We start from the raw sequence: 17997 nt of genomic DNA, 5'->3' as shown, positions 1-17997 counted from the left end.
AGATGCGCTCGTGCCTTAGATCAGGGGTCCCCAACCTTTTACGTAGCCTACCATGGACCGGTTTGATTCCCTTTTTTTTTTTCACGGACCGTGCGGGGCGGGGGGGGGGCGGGGTGTATTGGGGGTTCGGGGGTTCCATGTTCCATATGTGTTGTGCATGCATTACTTGAAAAGAAGGTAACGAACTCTTAAAAACGTGAAAAACGTGAACTTGAAGAAGTGAAAATGTAACAATATGAACTATGAAAATTGAACAACTTGAAGCTACATCTATCAAGTGTGAACATGCTTAACAAAATATGGGAACAAAACATGGGAACTAAACATGCATTATGAATATAATCAGTGGGAGCCCTGTGCTTGTTCCCTGCAACAAGACAGTGACACCCTCAGTGTGTTTGAAATGTCCAGTCGATTGCGCAATTTGGTTTTAGTTGCAGTCATTGCAGAAAACCCGGCCTCGCATAGATACGTGGTGGGAAATGGTAGCAACGTTTTCAGCGCTTTTACGGCTATCTCGGGATATTCTGCTTTGGTTTTGATCCAAAAACCCGCCAGAGAGGTTTCCTCATACACACTCTTAAGACCACCGTCATTTGCAATTTCGATCAACTGCTCTTCCTCCTGCGCTGACATGTTAGGACTATTCGGGATATTGACAAATGGGTTGCGGACCCACTCATTGGTTTGCCGTGGATCTTTGGAGGATGGGAAGTAGCCTTACGCTCAAACTCATTTGAAAGCGCAACAAGGTAATCGCGCACCAGCTGCAAGAGAAAGGGCCCTGCCTCAGTCTCTCCCAAAACCCCCACTACTGTTTGGAACATATCAAATACACCCCGTCCCCATTCGTCCCCACAAATCAAGCTTGGCTTTAAATGCAGCGACTTTATCTGCCAGTTTAAAGACAGTCGTCATTCTCCCCTGGAGTGACAGGTTGAGGTCATTAAGCAACCCAAATATGCCACATAGGTAAGCGAGTTTTGACACCCAGTCCTCATCACTAAAATGTGCAGCTAATGGTGACTTTTTTTCTGTAAGAAATCTCTGCAGCGGCTCTCGCAACTTAAACACCCTGGCCAGTGTCTGCTAAAGATGCTTGTTTTTTGATGCTCATTCTAGCAGTTTAGCTAACTTCGTGTGACACTACCGTTCGCCAAGAACTGATCAAGTGAAGTGAGCTGACCTGAGGCTGCGCAGCGCTGAAGGCAATATGTAAAGTGTTGAAGGCGGGACAGACGTAAGAAAATAGACCTGGCAAAATGCAAACATGTGTGCAATCAAACAACTGCATATAGGCCTATGCCATGTAAAAACGTGACATTATTGCGAATTAAATTGAGTTTAGTTTGCATGCATTTTTTTTAAACTCATGTCGTAGGCTACGGCCCGGTTAGGAATGTACCGGCCGCGGCCCGGTGTTTGGGGACCGCTGCCTTAGATGGCAGGAAAAATCTTCAGCCTATTAACTGACCACCCGATTCACGTTGGCTGGGGGGGAAGGGGGGCCATCAGACATTTGTGACCAGTTAATTCGGCCCTGCCCCCAACAAATCACACCTTCCCACCTCTGACAGCTTAAAAGAACTCACACCTATTCACAAACCTGCGGCATTTTGCCGTGTTTTGAAATCCTATGCAGCAATAGTGAGGAAGCAATTTTGCATTGTAGGCATAACTAACATGCAATAACGCCACCAACAACAACCAAAACTAGGCTAATCATTGTCAAAATGTAAATTAAACATTATTGTGCATCAAATTAAAATGTTCTCTTTTGCAAACGTAGGCATAGTAACAGAATAATTTAATAATGTTACAAAGATACTACATCAATCCGTATGTTTCATTAGGCTACTAGGCTATTTGTTTTGCCTTACTCATTATTCATTTAGGCTAGGCCTTTTTATTCAGTTATTAATCATCTTCCTTCTCACTACTTGTGTAGCGCACGCATTCTCCGACCTGTCACCTGTCACTCATCATCGGAAGGGAGGTGTTTGGAATCATTCCCGCGTTACTATCGTCAGCCAATCAAGGTGGTCACTTCAGTCAAGCTCGTGCATGAGTAATGACGTCATCTATAGCAACGAAGACTCACTCCTAGTTTAGGAGTTGTCTGAAAGGCTTTGTGAATAACTTTTAAGAGAAAACTCCAAGCTAAAATCTTTTAGTGCGATTTAGGAGTAGCCTACTCCTAGTGGTAAGATAAAAGCCTTTGTGAATAGCCTACGGCCCCAGTTATTCATCATCTTCCGTCCTTGTGTAGCGCACGCATTCTGAGACCTGTCACATGTCACTCATTATCGTAAGGGAGGTGTTTGGAATCATGCCCGCGTTACAATCATCAGCCAATCAAGGTGGTCACGCTTGCCCATTTACACAAATGAATGGTCGAATATTACTGATGATCATTGTTATTTAAGAACATGCAGTGTGCGTAGGGCACCAAAAACATCTTGCTCTTAAAAAAGCATCATACCGCACATTGTGGCGGGTCTGTTATTTACTGTAGGCTGCGCAAACCACAGGGCAAGCCTGCATTCGAGGCCTTCTGTTGAAGAATTGTATATAAAGCCTGCGCTAACAGTAATCCTCCTGCCCCTGATAGGCCTACCACAGCTGTGGATATGTGTGGAATGTTCAAGTAATAACACAATCCAATGTGTGTCTCAATTGTCCCCCGCTGACCAGACCACCTCACACATTTCTCTAGATTTTGCAACGAATTTACATGACACAATGCCATAAAATATGCCAGTTTTAGGACACAGAATAATGTTTGTAATGATACCAGTTAGGCCTACGTTTAACAGTAACAAGTGTAATGAGCTATTCATTGTCGAAGGTGCATGGTCAAGTGAAATTCTTACTTTGGAAAACAAACATTTGCCGATATCATCGCCGATCATCAGAATATTGCTCTGGACTGCAGGTAACTTGTTAACCCAGTGGTTCTCAAACTTTTATTTAATTCCCCACTTTGATCAAGGGGCATTACTGATGATAGTGGAGATAACGTGTTATCCCGAGGCCTTTGCCAGTCAGCATCTCCGACGGTAGTCTACCCTATTAAAAATAGGCTATAACTTATTTTTAATTCGATGTCCCAAACGGAGAGACATAGGCTACTTTATTGTTTTTAACGATCTCTATGCTACTCACAAAAATGTAGGCATGGGGACATGATGAAGTAGGCTATCCAACTGTCGTGTGTTAAATTATTGTGATTACGAGCCAGTGGTTTTCAAACATGCGTGACTCGGACATCTAACTAAATGCAACAGGCTCATATCGTCCTCGCATTCGCAAAATGAGGACCAGTGTTTTGTCAAATTGCAAATAGCTATTCGTTTTAACGAATTTTTATGATAGTAGCCTATGCTTTTTGTATAGGCTACTATCTAAATCTTGGAATATCGGGAGGGAAGTGGCGCGTCTGCAGTCAGCCAAATATGAATGTAATTCTGCGGCATAAAGCAGATGTATTTGTTTATTGTACAGAAACAGAAAAATAAAAATGACATGTCAAGCAGTCAACTGACTACATTGCAGTCAAGAAGTAGGGTAAATTAAGACACTGTTTTGATTTGCGTAGTTGCATTGCCCCCAACACTGACAATAACATAGCAGATTTCGATTTTCGCTACCACCGTGTAGTCAAGCCTTAAGCCATACCCAAGTAGCCTTAATCGAGGTAATGTTTAATTATGCATGATTTATTTTGTTATTGAATTCGTAGGCTGGGATTCCTCTCGGTAACAATTATGTTTGGTAGCCTCCTGCTTTTTCAGAAGGGGCGGCAGTCAGGCTACTGACAGAGCGATGTACAGTGGCAGAGCGACGCACAGTGGCTGAAAGTGGTACTAAAGCTTCACGCAGCTTCACGCCTCGTAATGCGCGACTGAAGTGGCCATTTGAAAGCGATGCCCACTGTATCAATTAATCACCAAACATCTTATAAACAAGTATTGCCAGGAGCAACACCTTGCAAAAAATGATAACAATAGGCCTAGGCCTTTATATGGCTCTGCTCCTGCCTAGATTCGAACTCAAAACTGCCTGAAAGTTGCAGACCTGTTCTGGAAATACGTGCATTAACCCACTCGACCGACAACGCTATCTGCTTCGAGTAGGACTATTGGGTAGGACTGTAGCCTACACTGGTTGCTGTGGCACAGTCTTGAGTGACCGAATTCGTTTTTCTTTGTCATATGAATGCTGTCATTTTGTTAACATTACTGTTAAGGAGATGCTGTAGGCAAAGTCTATTCACAAGGTTTCTGGGCAGCATATTTATGTTCTGTTAGCAAGCGAACTTCTCATGACTACCGACAAAGTAGCCTACTGCCAGCTGACGAAGCTCTCATTTTAAAACATTACTGAGAGACAGACACTGTACAATCAAGAAATCTTGCCACTGAATCCAAAACTATGTTTAACATTATGTACAAGGCTTAGGCTACAGTGGACTAGCATGTTGCAGGGGCTGCTAAAAACACAGAGAAACGCACTGAAAACTCGGCCAATCACAGCCCTTGCTGTCGAATTCGTCTGGTTCGACCGTGGAACTCCACAGCGGACTATGCTGCCCCCAAGCGGCTGCAGTTGTACTTACATTTCACCATTCACCATGATCGTGAATGAAGTGTCAATTTTTAACGGGGACCCACTGTACACACACACAGCTTTCAACCTGCAGGTGTCATGTGATAAGGAGCCTACAGTGATAAGTGTGATGCTGTGGCTGCACAGCAACAAATAATAGTAGGCTAATGTTAAGTTGATGTTTGTGTTGCTACCCTACATAGGCTATGAAATTAAGTTAATTTAAATCTACTGTTGGGTGTAATGACATTTCAGAAATAGGCTACGCAACATATTGGCAAACTTTTACATCCAGAGAGAGCTCCTTTTCTCCCGTTAGCTCACGCGTCATGTCTGTCATTAGTGTGGTGCTCACCGAAATCATAGAAATGAACGTTTCAAGAGACTCGTCTCTTTTATGAGCACAGAAAGATATTTTTTGTCTCGTTAGTTTTTTGAGCATTTATTTTTTCTAATGACATATAAAACACAATAAATTGCATCCATGTATCCTTCCACTATGCACAACTATTTTCCACTAACCTAAAACCTGAAAGCTAATTACTTTCACGTTATTCTTAAAGTGACAGGCACTCAATTAGACCTACACACCACCAATGTAATGACATTAAAGATACGTGTAATAGTTTAAAAATCTATATGAATTATATTCAAATTACTATATATTTTAGCTGTTATCAGGAAAGTTGTCAGACCTGTTTTGGGGAGGCTGAAGCCACCCTAAGATGATCAAAAGCCCTCCTAAAAATATATAGTAATAATATGCGTCCAAATTCACATCCATTATTCTCTGTTGAATTGCTCACAGAGTATTTATCACACATAAATCACACAGATAGGGGCGGAACGGGAACTAGGTGCTGTGATGAACGGTTTGCAAGAAAATTAACGTTGGATATACATGCAATTTCCTCATATTTCCATTCTGCACACAGTGCTTCGTTCATATCCACCCATTACTCTCGCTGGTATATCTCACGAACCATATCAGAACTAGATGTACCGCATAGCGGTACAAAATATGACCGCCGCTCAGTCCTGTACATCCATTCAGCGAAAATAAATCATATTAATGAATTTGTCTCCATCTTCTACTCCATCCCCCACTCTTGAAACTTTTGTGTACATGCTTGATTGGAATGTGTGTTTGCGGGCCGCACTACTGGCGCTGCAAAGGTGAATAGATTTGTAGCACTTGCCAAAAAATTTGTAGCATTGTTATAAAACCTTTAAAATATCTAAACAATCACAAGTAGGGCAGTTCATCACAGTCCATCCATTGCAACTGGACTGATTAAAGGTACACCTGTAGGCTACATTGTATTTGGGAAAAGCAGAAGGTAGCAGCATAATGTATTTATTTATGTATTATTAAACAAAACAATCCCTGTCAGTTCCATGCAGTTTTCAACAGCTATCAAGAAGAGAGGTCATGTCATGGATTTTTGTGAATGTTTCTTCTTCTACATATGCATAAGTTTAGTCATCTAGTTCATATGATATTCAGCTTTATTGTCAATGCACAAATTAAATACCAGTAGTCTAAAACAAAATGCCGTTTTACCCAGTGGTGCAAATAACTGACATGTCCAAAAGGGCCTTCATGAAATGCGTTGCTAGACTGTTCATACACATTTTAACGGGCCAAGTTGAAGAGCTACTGTCCGTTATTGGTTGTGCAAATAATATGCTGATTCATGTTCCCTTGCATTTTGCAACTATGAGGTCCATGGTTAGTCAGGCTTTCGCCAGACCAAGCTCAATAAGAAATCGAAAAGGAATCGCCGGCAGAGCAGGCTGAGTTCACCCAGCCTAAATATTGTTTAATTTTGCGATTGAGATATCCACGCACTGGCACCCCCCCTGCGACGTGTTCGCCCCCGGTTTCAGAGCTATTCTAAATGCAAAAATGCATAGAGGAAGTTATGACAAAACCGTGACTGTTAACAAACTATAAGCTATATAAAGTAGGCCCTATGGTAGGCCTATTACACAACATAAATTGTCACTAGGCTATGCTGGCGACCCAAATAAAATCTCCTTTGGGAACCAATGGCTTACAGTATCAAGCGGACTTAAGCTGTCACCTCTTGGCGAAAAGTTAATAGTTTTGCATATCAGTAGTAATACATTTCACGCAGCTGTGTGAATCAAGGAAAGCGACACTTCTAAATGGAACCCAACCCACTGTACAGTAGCTCAAGGTCTGTGGCTAAAGCAGCCATAATGAAAGCGTTATCATTGTTTGGATACTTCACACACACATGTTTTTTAATCGCATAGACTACTACTACCAAACTGGAATCAAAGCACATCGACTCCCCTCTCACACCCTAAACACACACTTAGAACAAACAAAAAACGTCTCAGTCTCACGGTATAGCCATAGGCAAAACTGTATTGGACCGGTGTAACGTTGGTACTAAATCATCCATCGCAAATAATGATTTTTGTAGCACGTGCAACAAATATGTGTAGGTACAGCCCTGCCCTGGATACATCTCTCAACGTGCGCTCTAAAACATTTGGTTTAAATGGAGATGTAGATCACTCGTGTCACGGGTGCGTTAATAAATCTACATTGCGGCGAGTTGACACAAATTATTTACTTTGACGAATTTATGTAGTTTCAGTCCTAGTTACTTTACTTTGAGCCATGCTCTTCCCTACTTGAATCACCTTTGAAAATAGAGGATTGAAGTAGCTTATATGGGTGTTTGGGAATGAACATTGACACAGATGCTTTTTGAGACTTTGAGCTAAATTTCCCAGCCCGGTGTTTAGCCTAGGATGCATCATAGACAGGTTATCTTTCAGGTAGCCTAAATTTTTTCCATTAGAAAACCATCACGTAGTGAACGTGTTGTGGCTAACTCACTTAGCTCCTGTTAGTAGCCTAGGTTATGGTCATAAGCAAATGAGATGACAGTCGAAAGATGCAATTAGTGCTGTGATCAATTTTCTTGGTAGCCTATAACCGCATTTATGGTTTTCTACAAATACATCAATAATCAAATTGGCCTCCATCACTCAACCAATGCTAACGGTAACATTATTTTACCTACTCTAGGCTATTGATATAACTTAAGATTAACGTAGCCTACCTGCAGTAAAAACCAAGAATGTCCGATAAACATTCTCAGATTTAGCCTATTTCGGCTTCAAGAAGAAATGGGAATTACATGTCATGCAGAAATAATCCTACCCTTATTAGATGTTCTCTGCGTAAACTACAGTCTTGTCCTTGTAGGAAGTGTAGGGTCTTTCCAACCCACTTTAGATTAACTTCCAACAAAATTACGTCTCACTGCAACGATGCGCCATCTGGTGGACAAACGACTACGTGGCGCTAATACTGGAAATGCAGCCAAATTATGTATCGGCCGTTGTAATTGCCGATACTGATGGTATGTGCGTACCTGTGTGTGTGTGTGTGCGTGTGTATATGTGTGCACCACCATCTACAGGCCAATGAGTGTACAGTCACTAAATGTACACATAACTTAATTTTTTTAGACCCCCCCATGGATGAAATTCTACAAAACTTGGCATACCCCCAGAGAATGTCAGGTTAATCATACACATAAAATTTGGTGCAGTTCTGAACATCTTAACTGAAGAGAGGGGCGATTAAAGCAGAATGATATTGCATTTTCATTTTTTAGTGGGGGGGTGCAAATCACAAATTAGTGATTATGGGCTAGGTTGATGTGGGCCCTTGAGACCAACATACCATAAAAATTTCTTCATCCTCGGTGCCACGGTTCAGGTAGTTATTTAGGAAAAACTGCATTTTTTGGGTTTCAGGGGGCCCAGCGCGGGGGGGGGGGGGGGGGAGTGGCCCCCGGGGACCAAACGAAAATTTTCCGTAAAAGTCTAGTGGGGCTACATACCCACCAAATTTCATGTGCCCCGGTGGTTCGGTGTCCCGGGTATCGTTGACCAAAAATTCAGGAAGTAGATGACGGGGGAAGAAAAAAAAAAAAAAACTTTGACAATCCCTATATGACCGATTCGCTAGCGGCGGTCATAATAAACAGCAGAACTTACGGGACATGAGGATGCATTCCTCTGTACAGTAAGCCGTTCCCGAGTAATAAGGTTTTGAATAGATATTTCTACCGGCATGCTTCAGGTGACATGAATGCAAAACAATATGCAAGCATGATCACATCATACTTTCCCAGATATGGGTAGCCTATACTGTCTTGGAAATTATTTAGCCTAGCTAACATATGAAGAGCTCTTTTCCAAAACACTATAAATCATGTATGTTATTTAATTGTGTATAAATCCAAGTCATGTTATTTAGGTAATATCAATAAAAGTGGAGTTGAAGTTGTTGTTTTGACTGAGTAAAAATAAATCAAATAACAATAAGCCAATTACAGTTCCACTGAAATTACTTTGGTAAAAGATTGATTAATGAAAATGCATTACGGTGAAGAATATATAGCGTTTTGGAACCAAGCACACACACACACACATACAAACACACACTGCCAGACAAACATTCTGATCCAAAAAGAAAAAAACTTGTTTTACGCCATTTTTGAAGGCTAAAGTCAAATAACAAAGTATGTAACACCACTGCCATTCTTTAGGGCTCCCAAAAACCTTGTGTATTTCATTGTGGTCATTTCAAACAGCAGTTACACAATACAATTTACAATTGGTACTAATCAATTATCACCTCAAAAATACACACAATAGGTAATATTCATAAGAAAATATGTAACTTAATATATTAATACTCAAAATATACACACATCTCATTACATAATTTTCTGTAAAATGTATGTAACATAATAATGAGCAGAGCTGATATACTCAATGATTGCTGTACTGAAATTGACAAAATGGTAGGTTACTATACATTGTTGTCATCTACAGACTTTACAAACAAGCAGACTTTCAAAGACATGTAGGCTAAAACTGGACAATACATATGAGATCAACTTTTGGTAATCTTAGGGATGCTGCGGTGCAGCTGTCTACAACATTCATACCATGTTTCTTCATCAGGGCAACAAGTCACCAGATTTTCATTGCTCTACTGTACCTGTAATACATTTGTGACAAAGCAAAACACTTTAAAGTATTTTTTCTCAGTTTGACACTCCGGTCAGTTACTGCCTTTTGCCTTTGTAGGGCAGCATTGTATTGCCACTTCCCTTGTGCAAAATGTAGGCGTTCACAACCGGTGGTACCACTTCATTGCATGGTGTTGATAACTGTAATAGGAGCATAGCTGGTCTCCGGGATCTACCCCTCCCATGAAGCGGTTGTAGTCCTCTACATACACTCTTAGTCCTCTACCCACAAATCTCACCTGTTGTCCATTCTGCCTAAACATAATTTAAATGCTCATAGTAGTTTTTCTTTTTTAGTGATATATGAAAGAAGAGGCATTCATTTACCTAATATTTTCATAGTCAAGACAAGAATATAAAGTTACAAAAAATATTATACAAGTTGGCAAATCCTACCTGTACCTGCCTGTAATCTGTAACTTCAAACACAATTTTCTCAGCTTTTCAATTGGAAAAAGATGGCGGGAGGCCATAATTCAAAATGCTGTATCTTAAAGGGGAACTTGGCAACTATTTCAACGTAATAAACCCGTTTAGAAATCATTTGGATGGTTAAATGACCTGTTCCAGTGAAAATGGTGACTTTTCCCGCTGCCCCTAGCGTCCCTAGGCAGAAAACCAACCTTGAAACATTGAGACTACCGTCCCGGAAAGAGAAGTGAGAAACAAGAAGCTCGTTTTAAATCGTGTTTCTTACCTTGTAACATCCATATTGTTCTGCCGAGCTTATGCTAACTGTTTCGCTAGCTTGTAAACAAATCCATGTGCTTTATTGTTACCTTTTTCCACAGTTTGAAATCGCATAATGCACAATTTCTCCAGCAGAGGGGGAAATATATAGCTAATCCTGCCAAGTTTCCCTTTCCCTATCAAGATATCATTGTAAAGCTCATGGTGTCATCTGTCCACTGATACCAAAATCTAAATTTTTTGAATTTTGGATCACTGTCACTCATTTTGCTAGATCAGGTCACATATGAAACTTAAGCTTGATAGCGTAATCAAATGTGTTTGTATCACTTGGAATTAATTTATTTATTAATAGGCCTTACAAATTAAAGTGCAAGTAACCTAGTCTGTTCAACAAAAATATATTGTGCAAATAAGCCAATAATGTGCTTTGTACTATTAAAATAGAAAGATCAACACGCTGTAATATGTTTATTCACAAATTGTAGGCCATCATAGTTTATCATAGTTGGTCACCATAGGCCACCATAGTTAATTAAACATATTAATGGCATGCTAAATGCAGAATACACTTGTAGCGTTATTAACACAATCAAATGCTAGGCTAGTCCTTTTCACTGTTTTATTGCACTTAATACATCAACTATTACAGCGTTCACATAGGCTACTAATCATATTTAGGGCAGTGGTAGTGTAGTGGTTAAGGAGCTGGGATAGCGTGCAGTAGCCTGAAAGTTGTCGGTTCAATTCCCGGCTTCCACTGTTGTGCCCTTGAGCAAGGCACTTAACCCCAAGTTGCTCCGGGGACAATGTGATCCCTTGTAATATAGCTGACATTATGTAAGTCACTTTGGTCAAGAAGTGTCTGCTAAATGTAAAGTAATGTAATGTAATATTTGAGACCTTTTTTTCAATAAACGAACATAAACACTATGATATAACAATATAGCTAGCTGGCACAAGGGCATCGGTTATTGAAATAGTTAGGCTACTTGGTAAAATGTACCCATCTGGACTCAGAGTAATGTTAGATCACCGCTCCAGTGTGCTAGTGTTTGATATGTTCATATGCATCACTGTTGTGCTGCCGTGTGAAATGACGACTCTGCTTTACTGAGTCTGTATATGTTGCTTTATTTCACTTAAATGTTCCCTACACGTTTGAAAGTTTGTTGAAAAGTTTTAGCCTTACCTTCACCTCACTGCTTCTAACTCCATTGTGTCCTCATTCATATGCTATTGAACATTTGCGTGGAGTAGCAAATACTTTATTTTAGTCCTTCAGGTTGCCTATTAAAATATGACGTGTCAACAATAAAATTCCGCATAAACAAATTTTCATAATCAACGTTGTCGACTTGGTCAACTAATCGCTGGAGTCCTAATAGTTAATACCAGGTCTGGGTCTTTGTCATACACAACAGCTATGATCTCACATTATAATTGATGGGGTAAATGTAGAGTCACTCTAATAGGAAACAGCTAGCCAAATCCAAGCAAGGTGGCATACTTGAGAGCAGACATTGGCTTTTTGGATTGCTGTTGTTTGAGTGATATCATTTTTATATTTGCTATGTCTCTCTATCTGCTATTTGTCTATTTTAGCTTTCTCTTTTTTGTTTCAGTCTAGTGTTATGCTTGGATGATTGTTTATTGATTGACATTTTCCTTTCCATAGCTGACCTCATGAGCTTTGATGATGTCTCCGCAACCTCTGAGAAACTCTCTCATCCAACTGCAAACAGACCCAAAATGCCCGGGAGAAGACTTCCTGCACAGTTTGGAGGCCCTTCTGTGAGTGCCATTCAGGTGTTTTCAGATTTTTATGCATGTGCTTTGTCACCACCTTGTGCACACACTGACCAATAACTCATTTGAAACTAAGTGTACAGTTGCTTTAAAGGAATTAAAGGAGAAGACCTGTTATTGTCTATTGAATAGGTTGGAGATAAAGTTAAATACTAGTGCTGTCAGTTAAACGCGTTTTTAACGGCGTTAACGTGAACCTATTTTAATGGCGTCAATTTTTTTATCGCGACATTAACGTTCTTTTTGGTGTAACAAACACCACACCTGATCTAGCTAGACCGGAAACTAAACAATATGCACTGACGAATGGAATGGAACGTTGTATGTGCTGCACATACACGCCCCCTTTTAGGGGAAAGATGACTGATATAATGGAAACCTATGCTGCATCAAAGTGGGGAGCGAAAAGGGCTTATAGAATACTTACTAAATCTTGAAACAAACGTGAATAAAAGGCACAAAATAAGGTTGGTGTAAGAGTTATCTGTTTGTTTATGGGATTAATGTGACCATGTTCCTATGTTTTGCTCTTTCCAGTTTACTAACAGGAGTGTCACGAATGTATCGATAGGCACAGTCAAACTGCCCGTGGCTGACTATAATTAAGTTCAGCAAGCTTAACTTTACATGTCATAACATCAACTAAACATAAGTCACACATTCATTCTATCACTTGTAATATGAACGTAGCCTATTTCCTACAACTAGGTGACATAATTGGCTATGTTATACTGAAGTTCCACAGTTAGCTAGCTAGCAAGCTAACCGTTTTGCATGGGATATTATGGTAAGTGTAGCTACATGCAAAATTTGTACAATACACGGGGTATTGCAAACGAATTAGGTTGGTAATGTACATAGTTTCGACATGAGTAAGTTACATAAACATAATCGTCAAACAAACTGTGCAACTCACCGAGTGGTTAGTGGGGTTAGATGTTGTTTATTAAAATCAAATATATCGGTGCAATGTATCAAATGTATCAAATATATCCACTCAATATTTGAGCCTGAAGCATAGACGGTGGCGCAGTAATATCAACGTGCAATGAGTCTTCCAACAGAAATCAATGGGATTTTACAAAATTGCAAATAAAAGACGACAGAAACTGTATTTCGCTACGCTACTTGTTTTGGAACATCAACGAACACCACTAACCACTCGGTGAGTTGCACAGTTTTGAAAACGAACGTTAAGGGTTGTTTTAGGACATGTTTGAGTAGCCTACTACAGTATGCCCATTGCCAGCCACCCTGAAAAGTCAAAGGCGATTCAAAACGAGTCAGAAAAGTCGAGACAGGACCAATCGTCAAAATTTCGGTGTCCACCACTCTAGTTCATCCAAAACAAACCAGAAAAGGGCCTTAAAGTGCTAAAAACCGGACTTTTCCTTTAAAGTTCAGTTAATAAAGTAACTTGCTTTGCTTTCATTTGAATCCCAATCAAGAAAATGCAACTATATGCAACATATATTTATTTCCTTTCAGGGCCAAAATGGCCGACCACAGGGCTCGATAGCCCCCCTCATGGAGTATTAACACCCAAATAGTTAACACCCAGTTTCAGAGAAACCCGGTAAAGCTGTAACTCTCGAACTGTAAAGGAGCTGTTACACTCTGACTATGCCCGATCTGTCTATTCTGTTGACTGAATGACGGCACAACTACTTCACAGAATCTCTCATTGCCCAACTAAGGACAGCAATAGTACTACAAGGAACAATAGTACTCACCCGAAGAGTGCTCTGTAAATTGAGTAATGGGGATCTTACCACAAACTCAGACATGTTACAAAGATTGCCTTTAGCAGACAAACACAGTACAAAATCACATATAGGATGACTCATAGGATGACATGACACACATACACATAACCCATGAATACTGTAAAAGTCAGATAATAGTCACAAACAATTAACATTTTAGCTTTAGACTTTCCCAGATTCAGAAATGTAAAAAATAAGTGATAATGATCCTAGTCAAAATAACTTTTACTTCGTCAGCCAACTTCAAGATTTGTACCTGCTCTAGCTAACTCGATTGGATTAACATTGAGTCCACTCATGGTGTCTTTATTTGGAATTATAAGAAGATGATACAAGCATTCTTCAGTGCCTAAAGACATCTTTATCTTAACCCAGATTGAACATTGACAGTATTCTCCTTCAGCAGCTAACAGTTGGCCTATTACTCATCTTATCTGAATTATTGCTGTATGTTTACTGACATTTTCCAAGCCAGTAATATTTATTCACTTGAATTGAGAGCCTAAGTCAAGGTCTCCTCCTTCTCCTACCATATTTATGTGAAAAACACATATTTATTTGGAAAGCACAGATGTAAATGAATCTCAATAGAGATTAAAAGGGATAAAAGGTTGCTGTTAAATATTTCCGCTGTATCTTTTTAAGAAATATGTATATTTATGAATATGTATATTTTATTCCAGCCAAGCAAGGAGACAAGTGACAGTCTAAGGGCAGAGGAGGATGAAGTCTCTCAGTGTAATCTGACCAAGCCTTCAGACTTTGGGAAGGTAATTTAATTGTTCTTTTAACTCTGTTCGAGTTGTACAAGCTTCATTAATACATTACTTTCAGATACACAGGAGAGATGCTAAATTCCTAGTGCTATAGGTGGGGATTTCCTGCAGCAGCCAATCAACAACCAAGTCAAGATATTATCCCACAACACCTCCAGAAGGCTCCACATCTGGCCTCCCAGACCCAACCTCCTCCAGTCATGATGGGTTTCCTACCAACAAATACGGACAGATTTTTCAGTCATTCCCCTTTGTTGCTGTAGCTGTTTATGGTCAGATCATCAACACAGCCAAACAAACAGCAAGCCCATGATGCGGGTAGAAATACCAACAAATTCTTCATTGAATCCTCTTTGTTGCTGTATAAAATCCGATCAGGAAACCAAGAGTTTGTTCTCCATTGGCCAATGTTGCACAGTGCACCAAAACTACAAAAAAACTGTCCCTGAAGTTAGAAACGTCACAATACCTAATTTTTTTAGAATGACAGTCAGTGCTTCCCATAGCCTATGTGTCTTTTCTCCTCACACACAGCTTTTAACCTTCAGCTGTGGTCCGCACAGCAACAAATAATAGTAGGCTAATGTTAAGTGTAATGTAACATTAGTGTAGTGTAATGTACTGTAGTGCTCACTAGAGGGGGACACAGGAATCAATTGTCCCTCCCATCCCATCCCATCCCGATCCCACGAAAATACTCCCGTCATATCCCGATCACGTGACTGGACCCCCCAAAAAATCCTGTCCTGCAAAATCCCAAGAGAAAGACTCCCGAATCCCATCCCGCTCCCATTTCGTTCGCTATGTTGTCTAAAGTTATCACTGAGGTTGCCTCGGAAATTTAGGCTAGCCTACACTATACATGCATTACCTGCAGGCCTAGGCGATTTATTTACGTAATTCCTAACGGAGATCTTCTCACACTTAAAACACACATTTATCGATTTAGGGTAGGTTAGAAAAGGTGCGCCTGCAGGTGTACGGCCGCACACACTGTGCGTACCATCAGGATACTTAACAATGAGAGAGAATTTCCCCTGTGTGTATTCACAGCAAGTTGGCATACCATAAATTCACAACTCTGCACAGTATCCCATGAACTGCATGACAGTAGCCTACTGACATTTACTGTTCTGTACTATTTCTGTAAAGTCACATTATCAAAATCAATTTAATGCAGAACTATATGCACGCACACCTTACTTTATTGTACAGTGGAGTTTAGTTATATGTTTATACTTATACTTATGTTTACCATTTCTGCTGTAAGTGCATGTTGTGTGTGATGTCTGTATGCTACTGAGACCCTTGAATTTCCCCTTGGGGATCAATAAAGTATCTATCTATTTATCTATCTATCTATCTTTGAGCAGGAGAGAGAATAACAGCGCACGCAGCAACAAAAGTTGTATGCTAGGCTACTTGTTGCTTTCTTTAATTTGATATTCGAATATGCATTCGAACATGACGTGAAATATCCGTAGTAGCAACAAAAGTTGTATGCTAGGCTACTTGTTGCTTTCTTTAATTTGATATTCGAATATGCATTCGAACATGACGTGAAATATCCTTAGTCGAACTATAAAATAAACTATTCGGTTTTTAGTGCCATGTGTAGCGCATTTTTACAGTATATGATTAGTTTGTGTTTTATTTTATTGTTTGCCATCTCAAACGTATTGTAGCGTTGGCCCATGACCAAATCAAGCTAATAGCCAGTAACCACAATAATGACTGGAGCCAGAACCCTCTCAATAGCCCCCGTTTCGAAAATGGAAGATACAGAATGGCCAGCCTGAGCGGACAATTACGTCATCTAAAAAGTGCTGTCTGGAAATACTTTGGGTTCTACACCGTAAAAGTAACCATTTAAGATAGTGTAGTTTGCCGACTCTGCAAAAAAACAGTTTACTTACGCATCCAGGACATCCAATCTTCGCGCTCACCTGTCCAGTTACCATCCAAATGGCATCACACACAATCACAAGTTTGTCACCCAACAAAGCTAGATATGATTTTTTATACACGTGTCTTCATGTCATACTGGAGTCATTAAAGACAAGTGTAATAGTTTAAAATTCAATATGAAGTATTCAAATTACTAAATATTTTATTCTATTAGCATTTATGCAGATCATAAAATACTATGAATTCCAAAATATGAAATAGAAACATACTACAAGTCATCATTTTCTGTGTGTGTGTGGAGAGTCAAGCAGAGACTAGGGTTGCCACTGATGTTAATGATCACACAGTATTCAATATTACTGATGGTGTCAAGGCGGTGGGGGCTCCAAAATCAAATCAATACGGTCATTCCCCCGTCCATGCTCTGACAACAGTTCAGACACCGAATGAATATGGAGAGCAATAAAAAGGTGACCTTGAAATTGTGGCGTTAAAGGTGGCACGATGAAAAATTTGGGTGCACCTAAATTTTGCGCTGGTGCACCCTGCGCTGGCAGAGGAGCTGAACATCATCTTTGCATGCTTCAAGGTCACAGCACCAGAGACATCACAGTGTCAACACGAGGAAGGCGGCTGGTCCTAATGGTGTTCTGGGATGCGTGCTGAAGGACAGTGCAGATCAGCTGGCTGGAATCTTCACAAAGATCTTCAACCAGTCCCTGGCACAGTCCACTGTCCCACCCTGCCTGAAATCCTCAACTATAGTCCCCCTGCCCAAGAAACCTCACATCTCTAGCCTCAACGACTACTGACCAGGGGCACTCACCCCAGTGGTGATGAAGTGCTTAGAGAAACTGGTCCGTAGTCACATCACAGCAGCCCTGCCCCGCAGCCTTGACCCCCACCAGTTTGCCTACAGAGCGAATCGATCCGAACCGAACCGAAAGGATGCCATAGCCATAGCACTCCATACTGCACTATCACACCTGAAGCAGCAGGGGAGTTATGTGCAGATTGTCTTTGAGGATTATAGGTCTGCATTCAACACCATCCTCCCTCACAAGCTGGTAGTCAAACTGTGGGATGTGGGGCTTCCACACACCATCTGCATGTGGATCAATAGCTTCCTCTCTGACCGCAGACAGGGTCAGAGTGGGCCACCACACATCTACAGCCCTAAGCCTCAGTACCGGCTCTCCTCAGGGCTGTGTGCTGAGTCCCTTGCTCTACTCCTTCTACACACACGACTGCTCCCCTGTCTCCCCATCACAGCAACACCATGGTGAGGGTGGCAGACTTCCGCTTCCTGCGAGTCCACATCGAGGACTCGAGGATTAAGGCTTCATC

General features: G+C 40.7%; 1 protein-coding gene across 1 annotated transcript in view; it reads left to right on the top strand.

Moving 5' to 3' along the window:
• The window catches only part of cd2ap (CD2-associated protein), a 154480-nt gene that overhangs the window by 108669 nt on the left and 27814 nt on the right, over positions 1-17997 (top strand). The window contains exons 14-15 of the mRNA XM_076272389.1: positions 12070-12185; positions 14650-14736. Of these exons, the coding sequence (XP_076128504.1) occupies positions 12070-12185; positions 14650-14736 (203 nt within the window). The remainder of the gene's footprint in view (positions 1-12069; positions 12186-14649; positions 14737-17997) is intronic.

Source organism: Alosa pseudoharengus, unplaced genomic scaffold (genome assembly GCF_046254945.1).
Source record: "Alosa pseudoharengus isolate Yale_2024_CS ecotype anadromous, Long Island Sound unplaced genomic scaffold, YU_APseudo_1.1 YU_APseudo_1.1_scf_7, whole genome shotgun sequence".
NCBI lineage: Eukaryota > Metazoa > Chordata > Actinopteri > Clupeiformes > Clupeidae > Alosa > Alosa pseudoharengus.
Note: the sequence above shows the minus strand (reverse complement) of the source record. Positions and strands in the feature narration are given on the sequence as shown.